General features: G+C 56.1%; 1 protein-coding gene across 1 annotated transcript; it reads right to left on the bottom strand.

Moving 5' to 3' along the window:
• Positions 1–63: 63 nt before the first annotated feature.
• Positions 64–4790, bottom strand: CMTM5 (CKLF like MARVEL transmembrane domain containing 5; the record flags this gene model as incomplete). Its single annotated transcript, XM_082618769.1, has 6 exons — positions 64–104; positions 1189–1245; positions 2583–2667; positions 2870–2962; positions 3386–3538; positions 4665–4790. 6 exons carry the CDS (start codon positions 4788–4790, stop codon positions 64–66), a joined length of 555 nt encoding a protein of 184 aa, XP_082474895.1.
• Positions 4791–17305: the final 12515 nt, after the last annotated feature.

Below are 17305 nucleotides of genomic sequence, written 5' to 3'. Positions count from 1 at the left end.
TACCTCTGAACCTCGCTCTTGCTGACCTGCAATAAACATGAGTGCCAGACTCTGCCTGAGCCCCTATCCTTCCCCGCCGACCATCCAGGAGCCATCCTGGACTCCTGGGGGAGGGGGGCCCTGCCCCTGTGTCAGAGCTGGGGGAGCCAAGACACCCCACATCTACAGAAGAGGAACCGAGGCCCATGGAGGTGAGGCGGCTTCCCTGAGGTGCCAGAGCCGTGAGTCCCCCTACTGCTCAGCCAACCAGACAAGGGATGAGAGGGAGAAATTCCAAAAGTGGAGGAAACAAACGCACCAGAGGGTGAGCCAGTTCTAGACACTAGGAGACAGAATTGCACTGCAGAAGCTGAAGCCACCCTCCACCTACCCCACCCCTGAAGCCACAGGAGTTAAAGCTGTCCTGGGACACCTGTTTCCTCCGATGCCAGGAGAGGCTCAGAGCTGGCTGGGGATGGAGATGTGGATAAAGAGGGTGACACAGGTCCCTTTCTGGTCAGCCCCTTAGAAGTAACCCACAGGGAGTCCCGCTCCCCATCAGCCCCCGGTACAGTCGGCTGGGTCTGTGGGCCACACCTCATCGTGAGGGCATCCTGAGACTCTGGAGCCAGCTGACACCAAACTGAACCAAAGTGTGGACCAAACCTAAGTACCGCTTGTCTCATATTGACCTCTCACACAGACACAGATGAGTAGGGCCCGCGCAGGTGCGCACCACAGAGCACACTCTGCTCCCTTTGAGCTCCCACCAGGGACAGACTGGCCCGTGTCACACGGCTGCTCAGGGGACAAGGCGGGTCCTTACCCCACTCTGCTCCTAGCAAATCCCTGCCCCCTGCTGGGCTTTAATATGGCCAGGCCCTCCTGACCACCTTCTCATCCCTTCATTGCCCCCACCCCGATCTTCTGGACTCCCCTGGCTAAGCCCTTCCACTCCCTCTTCTGAGACCTTGACCGCCCCCTGCCCAAGGCTGGTCACCAGTCTTGAGAATGGCCTGTCGGTAAAGTCCTGAGAACTGTGAGCAGAGACCAGAGAAACACAAAAGCCAGTCGGTTCTAGCCCTGGAGAGGCTACCAGTTTCGGTGAGGAGCCAGGACATGAGGTCAGGAGAACGGGAACCCAGAGGCAGGAAAAGCCAGACCAAGAGTGGCTGGTGGTTAGCGCCGAGGGGAGCAGAACAACTCTACCAGAGTTCAGGTTCAGGCAGGGCTTGGGTGCTGGGGCCTGCATCTGGAAGGAGCGCCCTAGAAGAAGGAAGGCACTTCAGGGCAGGGACACAGAAGCACTGGAGAGGGGCTAGCAAGTCAGCTTGGACGAGCTAGGCCACGCTGCTCTGCGGGGCTGGGCAAGGATGTCCCGGCCACACGGAGCTGTCACGGGCCAGGCAGGGCCGACTCCAAAGTGCCCCTGAGCCATGACTGCCTTTCACTAGCTGGTCTTCTTCCCCATCTGTGAGCGTTCAAGGATGGGCCTGCTGGGCACCTCTGAACCCCTGGGACCCAGCACGGGGTCTGCACATGGGATGCTCAGGAAATGTCCTGCTGAGGCACTGGCAAGCTGGGAAGGTGGACCTGCTGGTGGAGGGAGCTGGAAATGAGGCTGGGCCATTTTTTATGAGTTACAGGGGCTCAGTACAATATCCAGAACACCTGTTCAGGTGTTAGGAGAGCTGGGCTCCAGCCCTAACTCTGTCACAAATAAAGAGGTCACTTCCCCTAATTGGGCGTGTCCTCTCTTATGTGAATTGAGGGCATTGAACCAGCTGATATCTGAGGGCTCATGCAGCTCCAGCAATGTGGGAATCTCTGCCCTCATCTGATGCTGACCTCTCCCTGGCAGCCTGCGGGCCAAGTCCTCCCCACACCACCAGGGGGAGCTCTACACACGCCCCAGGCAAGCACCTCACCTCAAACCCACTAAGACGGGGGTGTGAATAGCTTGGCAAGTGGGCGCTCATTCACATCCGGAAGGCTTGCGCCTTCTCAGACACAGAAGCCTGGGTGCCCGGCAAGGTGGCCTTGCACACAAGAGTTGTGGCATGGAAGCTTTATGTTGGAGGATGTCTAAGCCCCCACTCCCTCATTGTTCACACCTGGTCCCAGAGAAGGGACCGTGACCTGCTCCAGGCAACATTCCCATGAATACTCTTTGGCATTCCTAGTCTGCCTAATTTGGGGGGAAGAAAAAGATTCACCAGTAGGATTCAAGTCTTTTAATTTGGGAATGACCAGCTTCCTCCTGTACCCTCCCCTTCGTCCATAACACCCCCTCCCTGGCCGAGCTTCATCAGAAGCCAGATCTCACAGGCCCCACAGACAAATCCCCGGTGACTTCTCAGGCCTGGCTCCATCGCTGTAGGCTGGGGTGGTGGACAGTAGGCTGGGGAGCTAGTGAATCCAAAGGAGATGTGTCTGGGCTCTGCTGTCCCCCTTTTCTGGCTGGGCTCAGGAGCCAGGTAACCCCAGTATCACTACTGGTCCCCTGTGAAGATGGAGCCAGGTGGGGTAGGGCATGGCAGGGGGGGGTAGCTGGGGCAGCGGGTGGAGGGGACATCTCCTCTCCCCAGAGCACAGGCACTCACCCTGGGTGGCCCTGGGCACCATCTCAGTCCGGTAGATCTTGAAGGCATCGTAGGCAAAGACAGAAACCAGGATGATGCCAAAAACCTGTGGGCGTAGGAGCAGGGATGGCACAACAAAGACCATCGGGCCATTGATACTGGGGAGAGGGAGGTGGGTGATATGGGGCAAGGTGTGAGGCAGACCCTGGGCACTGGGTTGAGCTTGGGGTGGAGAGAGGCACACAAAGTGTGCAACCACCAGCCAAAGGTCCTTGGGGAGCCAGAGAGCTCTGTGGGGCTGGACTCACAAAAGCAGCAATGGCAGCTCCATTCCGGGAGGTCACAGCCGCAAAGGAGACCACCAGGAAGATGATGCTGGCGGTGACACAGCGGAGGAAGTCCTGGGGGTTGGGGGTGCAGGGTCAAAGGGAAGCAGAGGGCAGGGAGCATCACCCTGAGGTTTTCCAGGCTAGTCAGCAGCTTGACCCTCAGGCACTGTGAATCCCTACGTGGAGATACCCTTGGACACAACATAAAATGCTTGAGACACAAAGAGAGAGCTCACACAGCTGCCCAGGGGAGGGATGAAGATAAATGCAGAGCGACCAGGACCAGGACGAGAAGCCAGGGGCCTGGGCTGGGGCTGGACCTGGACAAGGGAGCAGGTCTGAGGGATGTGGGTCAAAGGAGTGTTTGAGTGCTGGGTATGGGAGCCGGACTGCTTGTTAAACCAGGAAAAGGAGAGAGGCTGGGAGAGGAAAGGAAAATTCAACGTGCAGAGAAGAAAGGGACCAGAATGGGGTGGGGGAGGCAGGGTCCCTCACCAGACAGGGCCAGTTCAGCCGATCGAAGCGCTGGTAGTACTGGGTGGCGTAGAGGAAGAGGAAGGCTAGCGTGACGAAGAACTCCAGTAGCGCAGCAGCCATGTAGGCGGAGATGGAGGCCGTGAAACAGATGAAGATAATGAAGGTCAGGGCCTGTGGGACCGAGGGTGGGAAGCTTGCCAGGAAGGGGACACAGGCACAGCCAGGCCTTTGCCCTCTCCCTCCCCGGAGCTCCCCCAGCCGGCCCCACCACCTGTCCTTGGAGGTCTTGCCATCCCTGGAGCCACCCACATCCAGGGCCTTTACCTATTGAGGTCCGACTCTGGCCCCCCACCTCTGCCCGCCCATGCTCCCCCTGCCTCGGGATGCCAGCAGCCCCAGCAGTTTGGCCAAGCTGCACGGCTCCAGGAGCCGCCACTCTGTGAAATCCACAAGATAGTGGGTCCCCCTTTAGCCCCGAGTACAATGGGAATGCCAGCCCCTGGAGTGGCGCCCACATCAGCCTGTGCCCCCAGGAGGCACCCCATGCCCCATAACACTTCCCCCACTCCTGGATGCCTAAAACTCTTCTGACAAGGACCAGAGCCTCTGGTTCCATGCCAAGAGGCAAGGTTTAGAAGGCAGATGCTCCAGGGCGGACTCTGGGGTCCCCTCAGCTCTGGCGATGTAGGATGGCGTATATGCAGAAGACTTAAGTTTCCTAGTAGGTCTTGCTAAGTGACTCAGGGAAGCTCCTTTCCTGAGGACAGATATTCATGGGGAGCAGGCAGCAGATAAAGTGGGGCTGCAGGAAGTCTGCCCTTTTTGGTAGTTGAACTTCTTGGACGTGCCAAGAAGTGGCCATCTTAAAGCCCGGGGAAAGACCGGCTGGCGTTACCGTTGTCCCCGCTGTCCCTGTGCCTCACACCCCCTCGATGTCCCAGAGAGCTGTCCTCTGTTTAACTTCAATCCTGCCTGCAGCAACTGAAACCTGCTGTGGCTGCCTCCAGATGGGAGATGAGGGGCTGGGTGGGGAAGTGGGGCAACTGGGGCCAGAGGGGTGTCCTGAGAGCCTGGGGAGGGAGGCTGCTGAGGGCTGAGCCCTGGGGGGGGCAGCTGGGGCCAGAGGGGTGTCCTGAGAGCCTGGGGAGGGAGGCTGCTGAGGGCTGAGCCCTGGGGGGGGCAGCTGGGGCCAGAGGGGTGTCCTGAGAGCCTGGGGAGGGAGGCTGCTGAGGGCTGAGCCCTGGGGGGGGTGGCGGGCTGGGAGATGGAGGCTGCAGGTCAGGGAGGCAGCTGTTACCAGCTCAGTTTCCAGCAGGATGCCTTTGAGGGACGAGAGGAACGTCTTGTCCACGGTGAAGCCCTGGAGCCCCGCAGCTGCCCCCTCTTCAGGGGGCCGGTCCCGGCGATTCCAAGCACTGAGCATCTCCACGGGGCCCACCGGGCACAGCCCCCACTGCCACCAGCCAGGAAGGAAAACAGGAAAATGGAAAACTGACAGGATGGGGAAGCAGAGAGGAGCAGGAAGGCACTGCGAGAAACCTGAAAGTGAAGCGGGCAGGGCTGCTGTGGGACCCTGGAGAAGGCGGCTGCCCAGAAGGGCCTGCACCCAGCTGCCCAGAGTGCTCGGCTGGTGCGTGCACTGCCCCCCAGGCAGCACATGGGAGGGGAGGCGCGGGCAAGGGGGGAGTGGTCAACCCTCCCCTTACTTGGAGCCCAACCCCGCCTGCCCACAGAGGGGAGAAGGGAGGGGAGGAAGAGGTCCGCGGAGAAACCAGGATGAGCTGGGAGGTGAGCTGAGAAATGGGCCGGCCTAGGAGCCCCCAAGGACCCAAGCCTGAGGAAGTCTGTGGCCCTCTTCCCTAACCTTAACCCTCTTCCTCACCATCCTTTCTCCCTTTTCCTTTTAGGGAGGGTGGGAGCTGGAGCCCAGCCCAGGCAGCACCCCCCAGAACCAAGCAGTAGCAGCCAGAACTGAGGACAAAGGCAGATTGTTGGGGGACAAGGGGGCGCTGTGTGCCTGCTGCAGTACCTCAATGGGCCTCTGTCTCTCCAGCATGCCAGGAGGGCGGCCTGACCCCCACCCCAGTGTTTAGGGCTGGGCCAGGGAGCCAGGGAAGGGGAGGGATGGGGGGCCACAGTGGAAACTCTGGAGGGCAGAGGGAGAGAGCAGTAGGTGAGGACTGACATTGGGGAGGAAGAGGGACCAGGCTGGGGACCACAAGATGTTCAGGCACCAGGGATGCCAAAGACAAATTAGGCCACTTTTATTTATTTGTTTGTTTGTTTGTTTGTTTGTTTAGCTTTTAACATCTTTATTGGAGTATAATTGCTTTACAATGGTGTGTTAGTTTCTGCTTTATAACAAAGTGAATCAGTTATACATATACATATGTCCCCATATCTCTTCCCTCTTGTGTCTCCCTCCCTCCCACCCTCCCTATCCCACCCCTCTAGGTGGTCACAAAGCACCGAGCTGATCTCCCTGTGCTATGCGGCTGTTTCCCACCAGCTATCTGTTTTACGTCTGGTAGTGTATATATGTCCATGTCACTCTCTCGCTTTGTCACAGCTTACCCTTCCCCCTCTCCATATCCTCAAGTCCATTCTCTAGTAGGTCTGTGTCTTTATCCCCGTCTTACAGGCCACTTACAGCCAGTTCAAGTCTCTGTCCAACCTGCAGGGGTGGCAAGCGTCAGGTCCTGGGGATAAGGCTGGCCGGCAAACAGGGGACTGGCCAGGAGCAGCGAGGGCCCAGGGTGGAAATGCCAGGACTGTTGGGGGCTTGGCTTCTTATTCCAGCTCTGGTACCCACCAGCATGTCAGGTGGCTTTGAACAAGTCACCCCCTCTTCCCTGGATTTTATTTCCCCCAACTGTCAGTGAGGGTCGGGCATAGAAGAGTGACTTTCCAGCTGGTCCCAGAGCCCTAAGGGAGGTGGGGCAGGTGAGCAGCTCCACCAGACCAGCACTGGTTCCATCTGATACATACACTGGGCTCTAGCCTGAGGTTCCTTTTTGTAATTGTTATTATTTTTTAGGGTTTTTAAAAATTTTTTAAGTAAAAACTGCTCTTATATCCAAGTATAAGAAAGCATCAAGTGAAGGCTGACAGTCTGTCTCCCCAGTTCCCCTCCCCAGAGGAAGCCACTATCTGCCATATCCTGCCCGTCCTCCAGACACAGGCTGTGCATGTATTATAAGCACACATAAGAGTGTGTGGTAAGGCTTATTGACTTATTCTAAAAGGATTTCATGGTCCCTAAAAGGCATGAAAAGTAGGTGCTCCAAAGGTCTGGGACCCCAGAAGCCCAAAGGGAAACAGCCCCTAGGTTGTAAAACCATCCTCCAAATAGACAGGACTTCGCAAACTGGGGCTCAGCTAGTGTGGCATTTCCCAGAGTGGCATTCCCCAATGAATACACTGCAGCAGAAGGCGTCTGTGGCCAAATGAGTCTGGGAAGCGCTGAATTTAATGGTCTCTTCTCTGCGGACTTCTTGCCGTGAAGGTGCTGGGCACACTGGGAACCTCCAAGGAGTGGGGCCTGCAGCAGTTTTTCCCCCACTTACTTGACATCATCATTTTTTTTTTTCTGAGGAACAGCTTATGGGACAAGAGTTGTAAAGAACACGCTTTGGGGAAGAACAACAGAGTGGTTATCGGGGGTTCACGGCCTCCCAACCAGGGTCTAGATCCTAGCCGAGTCAGCCATCTGGTACCCAGCTTCCCCAAAGGGGCTCCCACCTCTTTAGATTTAGCCCAGAACCTAGCCAGCCTTCTGAGACCACTTCAAAGCATAGTGACCTACAGTCGCCACCCTGGATCTAGTCTCAATCAAAGCTGACCCCTCCCTACCCACTGACCTTCTCCATCCATCCCCAAAGACAAGGCTAAGCCAGAACTAGACTTACAGAGAGTGGGAACACAGACACCCCGTGAGGATGCAAGACTGCAAGAGAAATATGTTTGGGATCCCTAAGGCACTAATTTTTAATATTTTTATTCATTGTCCCGATTTCAGGGCTTCCTAACATTTTTTTACATCATGACACAAATAGAGGATTATGTGTGTGGCACACAGCAAAAGAATAAGACTGCTCATGATCAAAGATAACCAGCCTGGGGCTCCAACCACCCAGCTGCCCCGCCCAGAGCAGAGGGAGGGTATAATTATAACCCATTCATGGCTCAGGGCAGTAGCATTTGGTATTGGGCTGCTTCGTGCCTGTATTGTACATTATTCTCTGATATTTTAGTTAGAAAAACACAGCCATTGTAGGGGAAGGAGAAGGAGAAGAAGGAGGAGGAGGCGGGGAAGAAGTAGAGGAAGAAGAAGAAAGGAAGAAACCAACATTTTCTGTACTAAGTACAGATTTTTCGTATCTTATTTCCTATGATCTGCATCATTAGCTTGTGGAATGTTATTTCATTTTACAGATGAAAAAAACTAAGCTTTGAACGCTTGAGTGATTGGCCCAAGGTCACCCAATAAGAGTCAGAGCTAGGCCTTATCTAACACCCAAACTTGATAACCTCCCTGAGGTAAAAGGGGGCAGGTAGGCTGGAATTGTCTGGAACTTCCCTGGTCCCTCACACACACGCTGACCAGCACATGAGCAGGTGTTTGGGAGGGGACAGGGGCCAGCAGACTCACTCGTATCTCCAGGGGGCAATGGACCAGCTGTTGAGGGGTCCGTCTTCACTGGCCTTGCAGGATTCTGGGTGGTGGGCAAGGCTGGTGGTCTCTGGGGGAGGCATGAGCACAGTGTTGCACTTCAGCCACTCCTCAGTGGGGTTCTGTCCTTTGCTGGGGCAGCAGCTGGGCCAGTGGGTACAGCCCTTCTGGGGCCGCAAATGGAGGGTGTGGGTTCCCAAGACCATTGCCAAAAATGCAACCACCTGTAGGAAAAGGTCAGTGAGAAAACTGCTTCCACTTAGTCTGGGTGCCCCCTCCCCCAGCTGTTCCCTGAGCTCCTGGATTCATGCCCCATCTGGTCCCCAGCCCCAAACCTGAGAGCTTCCTCGACCCTAGCCACATCTCTGCTCCTGCCCTGCTCAGCACGTCCCAGCCAGGCCCCTGCGCACCCACTTGGTACATGCCGGATGCTGCTGGCCCAGCCTGGGTGCCGCGCTGGCTGACAGCAGGGCCTTGTGGAAGCAGGTTGACTGGAGCAGTTTAGGAGTCCTAGTTTTATCTGCAGCAAACCTGTTTTGTTTATTCAAATTTTTTTCCACTACCTTTTGGAGGGTGTGACCTGAGATTAAAAAACAAAACAAGGGCTTCCCTGGTGGCGCAGTGGTTGAGAGTCTGCCTGCCGATGGGTTCGTGCCCCAGTCCGGGAAGATCCCACATGCCGTGGAGCGGCTGGGCCCGTGAGCCATGGCGGCTGAGCCTGCGTGTCCGGAGCCTGTGCTCCGCAGCGGGAGAGGCCACAACAGTGAGAGGCCCGCGTACCATAAAAACAACAACAACAAAAACCAAAAACAAAAAACCCAAAAAACTTGCAAGTGTTTTCAAAAGCTGATTTAAATGCTAGACTCACGGAAGTTGTGATTCACATCATTGTAAGCCCATTAACCTGTTGGGTAAACTTTGTTCTTTATACTTTTCCGGGCATGGGTCAAAGCAATAGTATCCTGCTATTCTATGCCTTTGAGAACAGGCATTATTGGAATTTCCCTGGTTCTCTTGGTACCCAAAATTAGGGAACACCATCCTGGTCTCTCTCCAAGAGGCCTCGTTTCTACGATCCCTGCTGCTCCCACCCATGGCCTTGTCTCTTCTCTTCCCTTTCTTCTCAGATGTCCTCCTGGTCACCGACCTTAGTGAACATTTCCCTCTATCTCTTTGTTCTCTGACCCCTTCTGTTGTCTGACTGCTTCCTCATCTTCGATGACCCCAACTTCTATGACCACAATCATCTATGACTTCTCATTATCCATTACCCTCTCCCTAACTTCTACCCACCCTCCCCGGGGGCCACCCCGCCCCCCATACCTGAACGTTCCCTGACCCTCTTCGGGCTAGGGATACAGGCCTAACCCCACAGGCTGCCAGGAAGGCCTGGAGCCATCAATTTGTTGGCTGGGTGTGCAGGGCCTGATGGAAGAAGTGGTGGGTGACTGTTCCCATCGCATGAATGAGAAGGCAGAGCCAGGAAGAGGAGGGGCAAGGCGACAGCCTCATCTAAGAGCCAACAGGAACACCCAGCTCTCAGATCAGCTGGCCCCCACCCCTACTCACTGGGCCTTGGGCATGAGGACCACGGCAGGGGGAGCTGCCACTCTCAGGCCAGGGGGTGAGCCCATTCAGTCTCAGCTCCATGGACCACTGTTGGCCAGGAGGGAGTATGTGCGCTCTGGCAAGGCTCCAGCTGGGCCTGGCCCCGAAGACTCAGGTCAGCCAGGGGCCACCCCATCTGGGGGGCTCTTTGCCTCCCTCCTTACCACCTTTTTCTTTTCATCCTTGTCCATCAACCCCCTTAATTCCGCACACCCACAACGCCACCCCGCTCCACCTCAACACACTCATACACAGACATTGTCTCTAGAATGATGTTTCCTGATCTACATGTGTTTTCCCTTAGAAAATACCCCACTGGTAACCAAGGACTCAGGAAATAAACAAAGGGATCCAGGAATAACTTAAATGGCAGAGTGAGAAGGAATCCTTCGAATGCTTTAGGGCAAAGCAGAGGAGTGCTGAGGTCGGGGGGATTCTGAAGTGGGAGAAGCTGCTCTGGTGAGTTTGCAGGGGCCTGGAAGTAGAGGTGGGGTGAGGGCTAAGGGGAAACAGGTGGTGGCTGAGACAGCAGGGGCACTTAGGAAGAGCACTGAGGCCAGGAATACATCACCCTGCTCCCACTGGCCCACCTTCTGCCCCTGTGCTCCCAGGCATGCTCTCACTTCCATCTGCCCCTCAGCTCCTGAGCATCATGTGCCAGGACGGTGCCAAGCCCTGCCCATGCATCAGCTCATTTCACCCTTATAATAAAACTATGAGATGGAAACTATTGTCTCCATATTAAGATGAAGAACTGAGACCCAAAGAAACTGAGTAACCTCATCAAGGTCACACAGTTAGGAAGAAGCAGAACTGGCTTCCCACCCCAGCCCTGATCAACTCCAAAGCTAAGCTCCTGGCATGGAGATGCCACACTCTGCTGATCCCTGGTTGGCTGCAGATGGAAGGGAAGCCCCCCTATAAGGGCCTTCCTACTCACCTGGGCATGGGCTGGGACAGGTCTCACCTGAACCTGCCCCAGGCCACAGGGCATTCCTGCCCGCTCAGGCATTCAGCCCTGCTGGCTGGGATCCGCGGCTCCAGCTTCCTCTTCCCCAGCCTTAGGTCTGGCACATGGCCCCCGGGGTGGCTTTTGGTGTTCCCGAGCAACCCCCAACCCCAGAAAAGGCTTTGAGGGGGCCTTCCAGAAGAGCTGGATCCCTTGGGTCTCCCCCAAACCAATCAGAACCTCAGAGGCTGACACGGGCCCGGACCTCTTGATCTTGGCCCCTATCCAGGACAGCGTGCTTGAAAGAGCTGGAAGTTATCCCAGCTACTTGTTTCACTTGTTGATGCCGCGAAGGACCCACGTTGGTTGCGTGGGACATTCCCTCCAGGAGAGGCCTTTGGGGTGTCCCCTGCCTCTGTACCAGGACCTCCTCTAAGGAAACCCCTGAAGGGCAGTCCCCTGCCTGACCAGGCCTGACGCAGAACTTGTGCTCTGAGCCACACGTCCCCACTCACCTCTTCCCATTTGCTCAGTCTCCCCCCTTATCTCAGGAGCAGCTGTGGGTCTCCTCAGGACGACTCCCTGCCATGAGAAACATTTTCCAGAGGGTTTTCCTCTTGGGGTGACTAAGAATCCCTGAGTCGCTTCAGCTTCCAGGGAATCCCTAGGGGTGTGGAGAGAGGGGGGTGACAATGGGGAGAATGTAGAGGCAGAAGCAAAGGAAAGTTCACCCAGCACCCAATATCAAGGGTGCCTCCCCATGTGTCCTCACCTGCCTGGGCCTGACCTGGCAGCCACGGGGGACCAGCTGAGAGTCCCACCCCTGAGCCTCTGGGAAGAGATCAGCCCCTAGCAGGAAAGAGCAGGGAGGATGTGACAGGAAGCACCCCACCTCGGCCAAGAAAGCTTGCAAAACGCTACGATGGCTGTCCTGCCCTTCCTCAGAAAGTCATCCGAGTTCTCACCCACTGCCTTGAAGTCCTTCCCCTGCTTCTGATCAGCTCTCCGCCTAGGGGCCTCTCTTCTCTTGTAGAAATGTGCATGTTTGGTGCGGGTTGGGCGGAGGGCTGGGGGTAACCTAGGTGGCCACAAAAGTGCCAACCAGCCTAGCAGCCCCTGCAACAGTGCTGAAACCAGGGCCCTGCAGGGCCTACTGAAGCTCATCTGCACTCACCTGAGGTGAGGCAGGGGCACTGGTGGTTAAAATGCTGAAATATTACCGCTGTCCCGGCTGGTAAATAGATACTGTCTTCAGGGCTGGAGCACGTCCACACTACAACCTCCCTGTGATCCTGCAACTAAAGGGAGACCGCCTGGCCCAGACGGAGGCCTCCGGAACAGGCTCCTGTGTCCTGATGGGGACGCCACGATGGTACCGGTTGCTAATTATTTGTAGTATCACCTTTACTTACAAGGTGCCTGGAGCCTGCCTTCAAAGAGAACCCAGTCTGGCCTGGGAGACATGCAGGGAATCAGAGTGAAGGACAAAAAGCCTAGCAACTCCCTCCCCCAGCCCAAGGCTGGTGCCTCCCCCATGGTGGGCCTTTGGCTTACTCAACTCTGTCCTACAGTCATGGTTGCCTTGTTCATTCGCCCATTTGCCAAATATTTATTGAGCACTTATTATATGCCAGGCACCATTCTAAATGCTAGGAACGCAAAGGAGGACAAGCCAGATAAGGTCCCTGCCTCAAGAAGCTTGCGTTTTAGAAGGAGACAGATGATAAATAAGGAAACAAGATAATCTCTGATAATAATAAGTGCTATGAAGAAAATGAAACAGTGTTAAGAAATAGAGAATTACTGGGAGGTGGGGGGTGGGTGGAGGGAGGGGCAACTTAACTTTAAAAAGTCAGGGAAGGCAACTTCCCTGGTGGTCCAGGAGTTAAGACTTCGCCTTCCAATGCAGGAGGTGCAGGTTTGATCCCTGGTCAGAGCTAAGATCCCACATGCCTCGCAGCCAAAAAACCAGAACATAAAACAGAAGTAATATTGTAATAAATTCAATAAAGACTTTTTTTTTTTTGACAGTTTTGCTTTATTTATTTATTTATTTATGGCTGTGTTGGGTCTTCGTTTCTGTGCAAGGGCTTTCTCTAGTTGTGGCAAGCGGGGGCCACTCTTCATCGCGGTGCGCGGGCCTCTCACTGTCGCGGCCTGTCTTGTTGCGGAGCACAGGCTCCAGACGCGCAGGCTCAGTAGCCGTGGCTCACGGGCCCAGTTGCTCTGCAGCATGTGGGATCTTCCCGGACCAGGGCTCAAACCCGTGTCCCCTGCATTGGCAGGCAGACTCTCAACCACTGCGCCACCAGGGAAGCCCCAATAAAGACTTTAAAAGTGGTCCACATCAAAAAAAAATATTTAGGGCTTCCCTGGTGGTGCAGTGGTTGGGAGTCCGCCTGCCGGTGCAGGGGATACGGGTTCGTGCCCTGGTCCGGGAGGATCCTGCGTGCCGCGGAGCGGCTGGGCCCATGAGCCGTGGCCGCTGAGCCTGCGCGTCCGGAGCTTGTGCTCTGCAGCGGGAGAGGCCACAGCAGTGAGAGGCCTGCGTACCGCAGGAAAAAAAAAAAATCTTAAAAAAAAAAAAAAGCCAGGGAAGGCCTTTCTGAAGATGTGGAATTTGACAAGATGATGGAAAGAGTCTGGGAAAGAGTGGTCCAGGCAGAGGGAACAGGACATGCAGAGTCCTAGAGGTGAAAGAGCTTGACATGTTTCAGAAACAGAATGGACAGTGTGGGTAGAAAGCAAAGGCTAAGGGAAAGGGTGGGATGAAATGAGGTGAAGAGGTGGGCAGGGACCAGCTCACATAGGATCTTAAAGGCTGTGGCGGAACATTTGTTTTTTGTTTTTTGTTTTTTAATTTATATATATTTTTTATTTTTGGCTGCGTTGGGTCTTCGTTGCGTGCGGGCTTTCTCTGGTTGCGGCGAGCAGGGGCTACTTTTCATTCGGGTGCGTGGGCTTCTCATTGCAGTGGCTTCTCTTGTTGTGGAGCACAGCCTCCAGGTACACGGGCTTCAGTAATTGTGGCGCATGGGCTCAGTAGTTGTGGCTCGGGGGCTCTAGAGCGCAGGTTCAGTAGTTGTGGCGCACGGGCTTAGTTGCTCTGCGGCATGTGGGATCTTCCGGAACAGGGCTTGAACCCACTGGCAGGCAGATTCTTAACCACTGCGCCACCAGGGAAGTCCGGAGTATTTGGATTTTATGCCAAGTTCAGTGGGAAGGTATCAACTGTATTCAAGCATGATCTACATGATGTGGGTTTCTTGAAGGCAAGTTCCATGTCCTTGACGTTCTGCTGCCCCACAGAACTGGCATCAGGTAACAGTAGTAACAGTTGCTTTGAGCCAACATTTACACATCATGGACCAGGCACTGTTCTCAGGATTCTTTTTTTTTTTTTTTTTTTAATGAATGAATCTTTTTTTAAAAAATTTATTTATTTATTTTTGGCTGCATTGGGTCTTCGTTGCTGCACATGGGCTTCTACTCTTTGTTGCTGTGTGCGGGCTTCCCATTGCCGTGGCTTCTCTTGTGGAGCACGGGCTCTAAGCGCACGGGCTTCAGTAGTTGTGGCGCACGGGCTTAGTTGCTCCGCAGCATGTGGGATCTTTCCCGACCAGGGCACGAACCCGTGTCCCCTGCATTGGCAGGCCGATTCTTAACCACTGCGCCACCAGGGAATTCCAGTTCTCAGGATTCTCTTAATCCTCAGTTCCATTATTATCCCATTTGACAGACAAGAAACCAGAGGCTCCCAGAGGTCACATAGCTTGCCAAGGTTGGAGGTGGCTAGTGTGGGAGCCAGGATTAGAATGCAGCCAATCTGGATGCTGTGGGGGTCCAAAGAGAGGAGAACTGGAAGAATCCATGAGCACCCGAGAAATTCTGAGTAGCAGGAATAACAAGAACAGGTCACAGGGTGGGATGAGGAGGAGATCAGCCGGTTGGCCCTGCTGGGAAAGGACAAGAGTGGGAGAGAAGACTGGGACCCAGAAAGCCTGATGGAGGGGTTCCTGCCTTTCTACCCCCTGAATAGCGGCAAACGCAAGCCCCGAAGCTGAGGGCCCCCCTGCCTGAGGCTGCCGCCCACCCAGGGTCTTAGCTTACCACCCAGCCTGGGTTTTCTCCAACCTAACCTGGAGCCCAGAACTCTCCTTGAACAAGTTAGCATCACCTGAAACCTCAGTTTGCGAAGGAGAGGGCAGAGATGAGGCATAAGGACAGGAAGAAGGCTCCTCCTGCCCTCAACAAAGAAACACTTTGAACTTTCATGAAGGTACAAGCTGGGGGCGCAGGGGGAGTTGTGGCAAGCCAAGGTGAAGAGGAAAGGCCATTGTGCTATGCACCTTACATATAGTTACTCCTCACCAAAGCCACTGTTCCAGATGAGAAACTGAGCTTCAGAGATGTTCCAGAACTTGACTAAGGTCACAGAGCTGACAAACCAGGATTCACTCCGGAGTCTGACTGGCTCCACTTCCTGCCTGGGCACTCCAGAAGCACAGACTTGTTTTCCTGCAGGTTTGCACTCTAACCCCCTCACCTAGCTCCAGGCACTAGCTAGGCGCTCAGCTACAATGAGGGCAGTGAGCCTCACTGCCCTCCTCTCAAACCACCATTTTGCCGGGTCCCAGCACTTCCCTCCTGCTTAGCCTTTTCCGGCCTCCATCCGTTTCCCCTGTGCCAATCAGAGCACTCATCTTTGGAAAAGGGTTTCCTGCCCACCTCCATCTTGAGTCCCAATTTGCCTTGGCAGTCCCCTGGGCAGAGATCATATACCAAGTCACTCCCCAGAAGCTGAATCTCTGTGTTCCAGGCAGCCAGGCCCCCCAGGGCTGAGGTCTGGGAGAAGTTGGACCAGGCTGAAACTGGAATGGGGGAGCTCTCCCTTGAGATGCATCTGGAAATGTTAAAGTTCCTCTCCCATCCTAAAGGAGTCTGAGTTTGTTCACAGGTGCCCAAGCAACAGGGAGAAGAAGGAGCTGGGTCAGGTGCTTCCCCCTCCCCTGCTGGCAAATGCCTGGAAGAGTGGGCCTGTGGAATGCGAGGGTGGAGGGGGATGGGAGGGGAGGTAGGGAGCCTCTCTGTATCCCCGGCCTCAGGTTCACAAAGGGCCTTAAATTAGACTTCTGATGTTATCTCCAAATGACGCCATACATAGAGCCATTGTCTACTTTACGTGTTTGAAGTGTTAATGTGTTAAATGTAAATATTGAAAACATGCTACAGTTTTTCAATCCAGTTTGGCATCTCACTTTTTAAATTCCAGGAACCTCAAAAATGGAAGAAGGAAGGCTTCTCTGGAGCCTCTGAGAGGCCTCGATGTGTTCTTCCCAAAGGAAGAACGCGGGGTGGGCGGGGAGGGGGTGGGCAACTGGAGGGAGGCAGCGCACACGAACTGGGACCCGAGCCGCGTCCTTCCAGCTGAAGCCTGGGGGCAATCCCAGCTCCTCTGAAAGAGTCCTGCCCTTTTGTGCCCGAAGTTCCCACTTTTGCTCCTCAGGAGCGAGCCAGAGTGAGGGCAGGGGACAGGCCTAGACTGGCAGAGAAGCGTTAAGAGACGGCACAACCGGCCCGCCCGCGGCTCCGGGACCAGATGCTCAGGCATCACGTTCTCTCGCCAGGGCTCGAATCCGTGTCCAGCCCCAGACCCCTGCGGAGGCCCTGCCAAGGGAGTAGACAGGCTCCGCGGAGGACCCCAGAAAGGCGGAAGGAGCGTGCTCCCTCCCAAGGGAAAGACAGATGTGGGGCTAATGAAAGGGATGCAGAGAGGCGCGGGGCCGGCGGGGGAGATCGGGGGCGTGACGGGGAGAGGAAAGCTCCCGGGAGGGAGCGAACCAGACCACCTGGAGGTTCGCCGCGACGCCGGGCTGCAGCCGACGGGGGAGAGGAGCCGGGAGGGGGCGTGCAATTTGGCCCGAGGGTCCTGAGCTGAAACTCAACACCCGCCTTTGGAGGGACCGTCCTTCTTTCTCCTCCGCCCCTTCCCTTCCCCTCCCTTTTCCCCTCCCTCCTTTCTCTTAATCCCCGGGACTGAGCCCCGCGCCGGAGCGGAGAGGGCCCGAGGGGAGGAGAAAGGAGCTGCACAGAAAGGGCGCCGGGAGCCCGGGAAGGGGAGGGAAGGGGAGCCGCGAGCGGGGGGGTGAGCCTGAAGCCCGCGCGCGACCCTCGGAGCCTTCCCAGCGCTCTGTGTTCCCCCCCCCCCAGCCCCACCTCCAGGCGAGTCCGCAGGACCCTGGCCTCTGCTCCTCCTTCGCCTTCTCTTTGCTCCTTCTTTTGCTTTGTGGCCTTTCTCTCGGTTGCCAGAGACACCCGGGCTGCCCCGAGCCCTGGGGCGCGCGGAGAGGGCCCGCCAAGGGTGCGTGTAAGCGGGGCGGCGGGGCCAGCGCCGAGGGCCGGGGGCCGAGGGTGGGAGCGGGAGCGCCGGCGTCGAGGGCTGGAGGGGGGCGTGTGGGGAAGGCCGTCCCGCCCCTTCGAGCCGGGCCCGCGTGCGGGTAGTGAGGCGCCGTCGCGGCGCCCCCAGACCCCCAGGCGCGCTGCGAGCTAGTGTGCGTGCTTGGGAACCCGCCTCCTCGCCGGGGCTGCGAGAGTCTGGGCAGAAAGCAACCACTCGGGCCGCCCAGCCCAGCCGCCGCGCTCTCCGAGGCATTCGGCGCCAGCCTGGCCTCGGTTCGCCAAGTCGGGCGAGTTTGAAGAGGGACGAACG

This window comes from Mesoplodon mirus (assembly GCF_964341445.2).
Source record: "Mesoplodon mirus genome assembly, chromosome: 4".
Classification (NCBI taxonomy): Eukaryota; Metazoa; Chordata; class Mammalia; order Artiodactyla; family Ziphiidae; genus Mesoplodon; species Mesoplodon mirus.
This window is presented reverse-complemented; position numbering and strand designations above follow the sequence as displayed.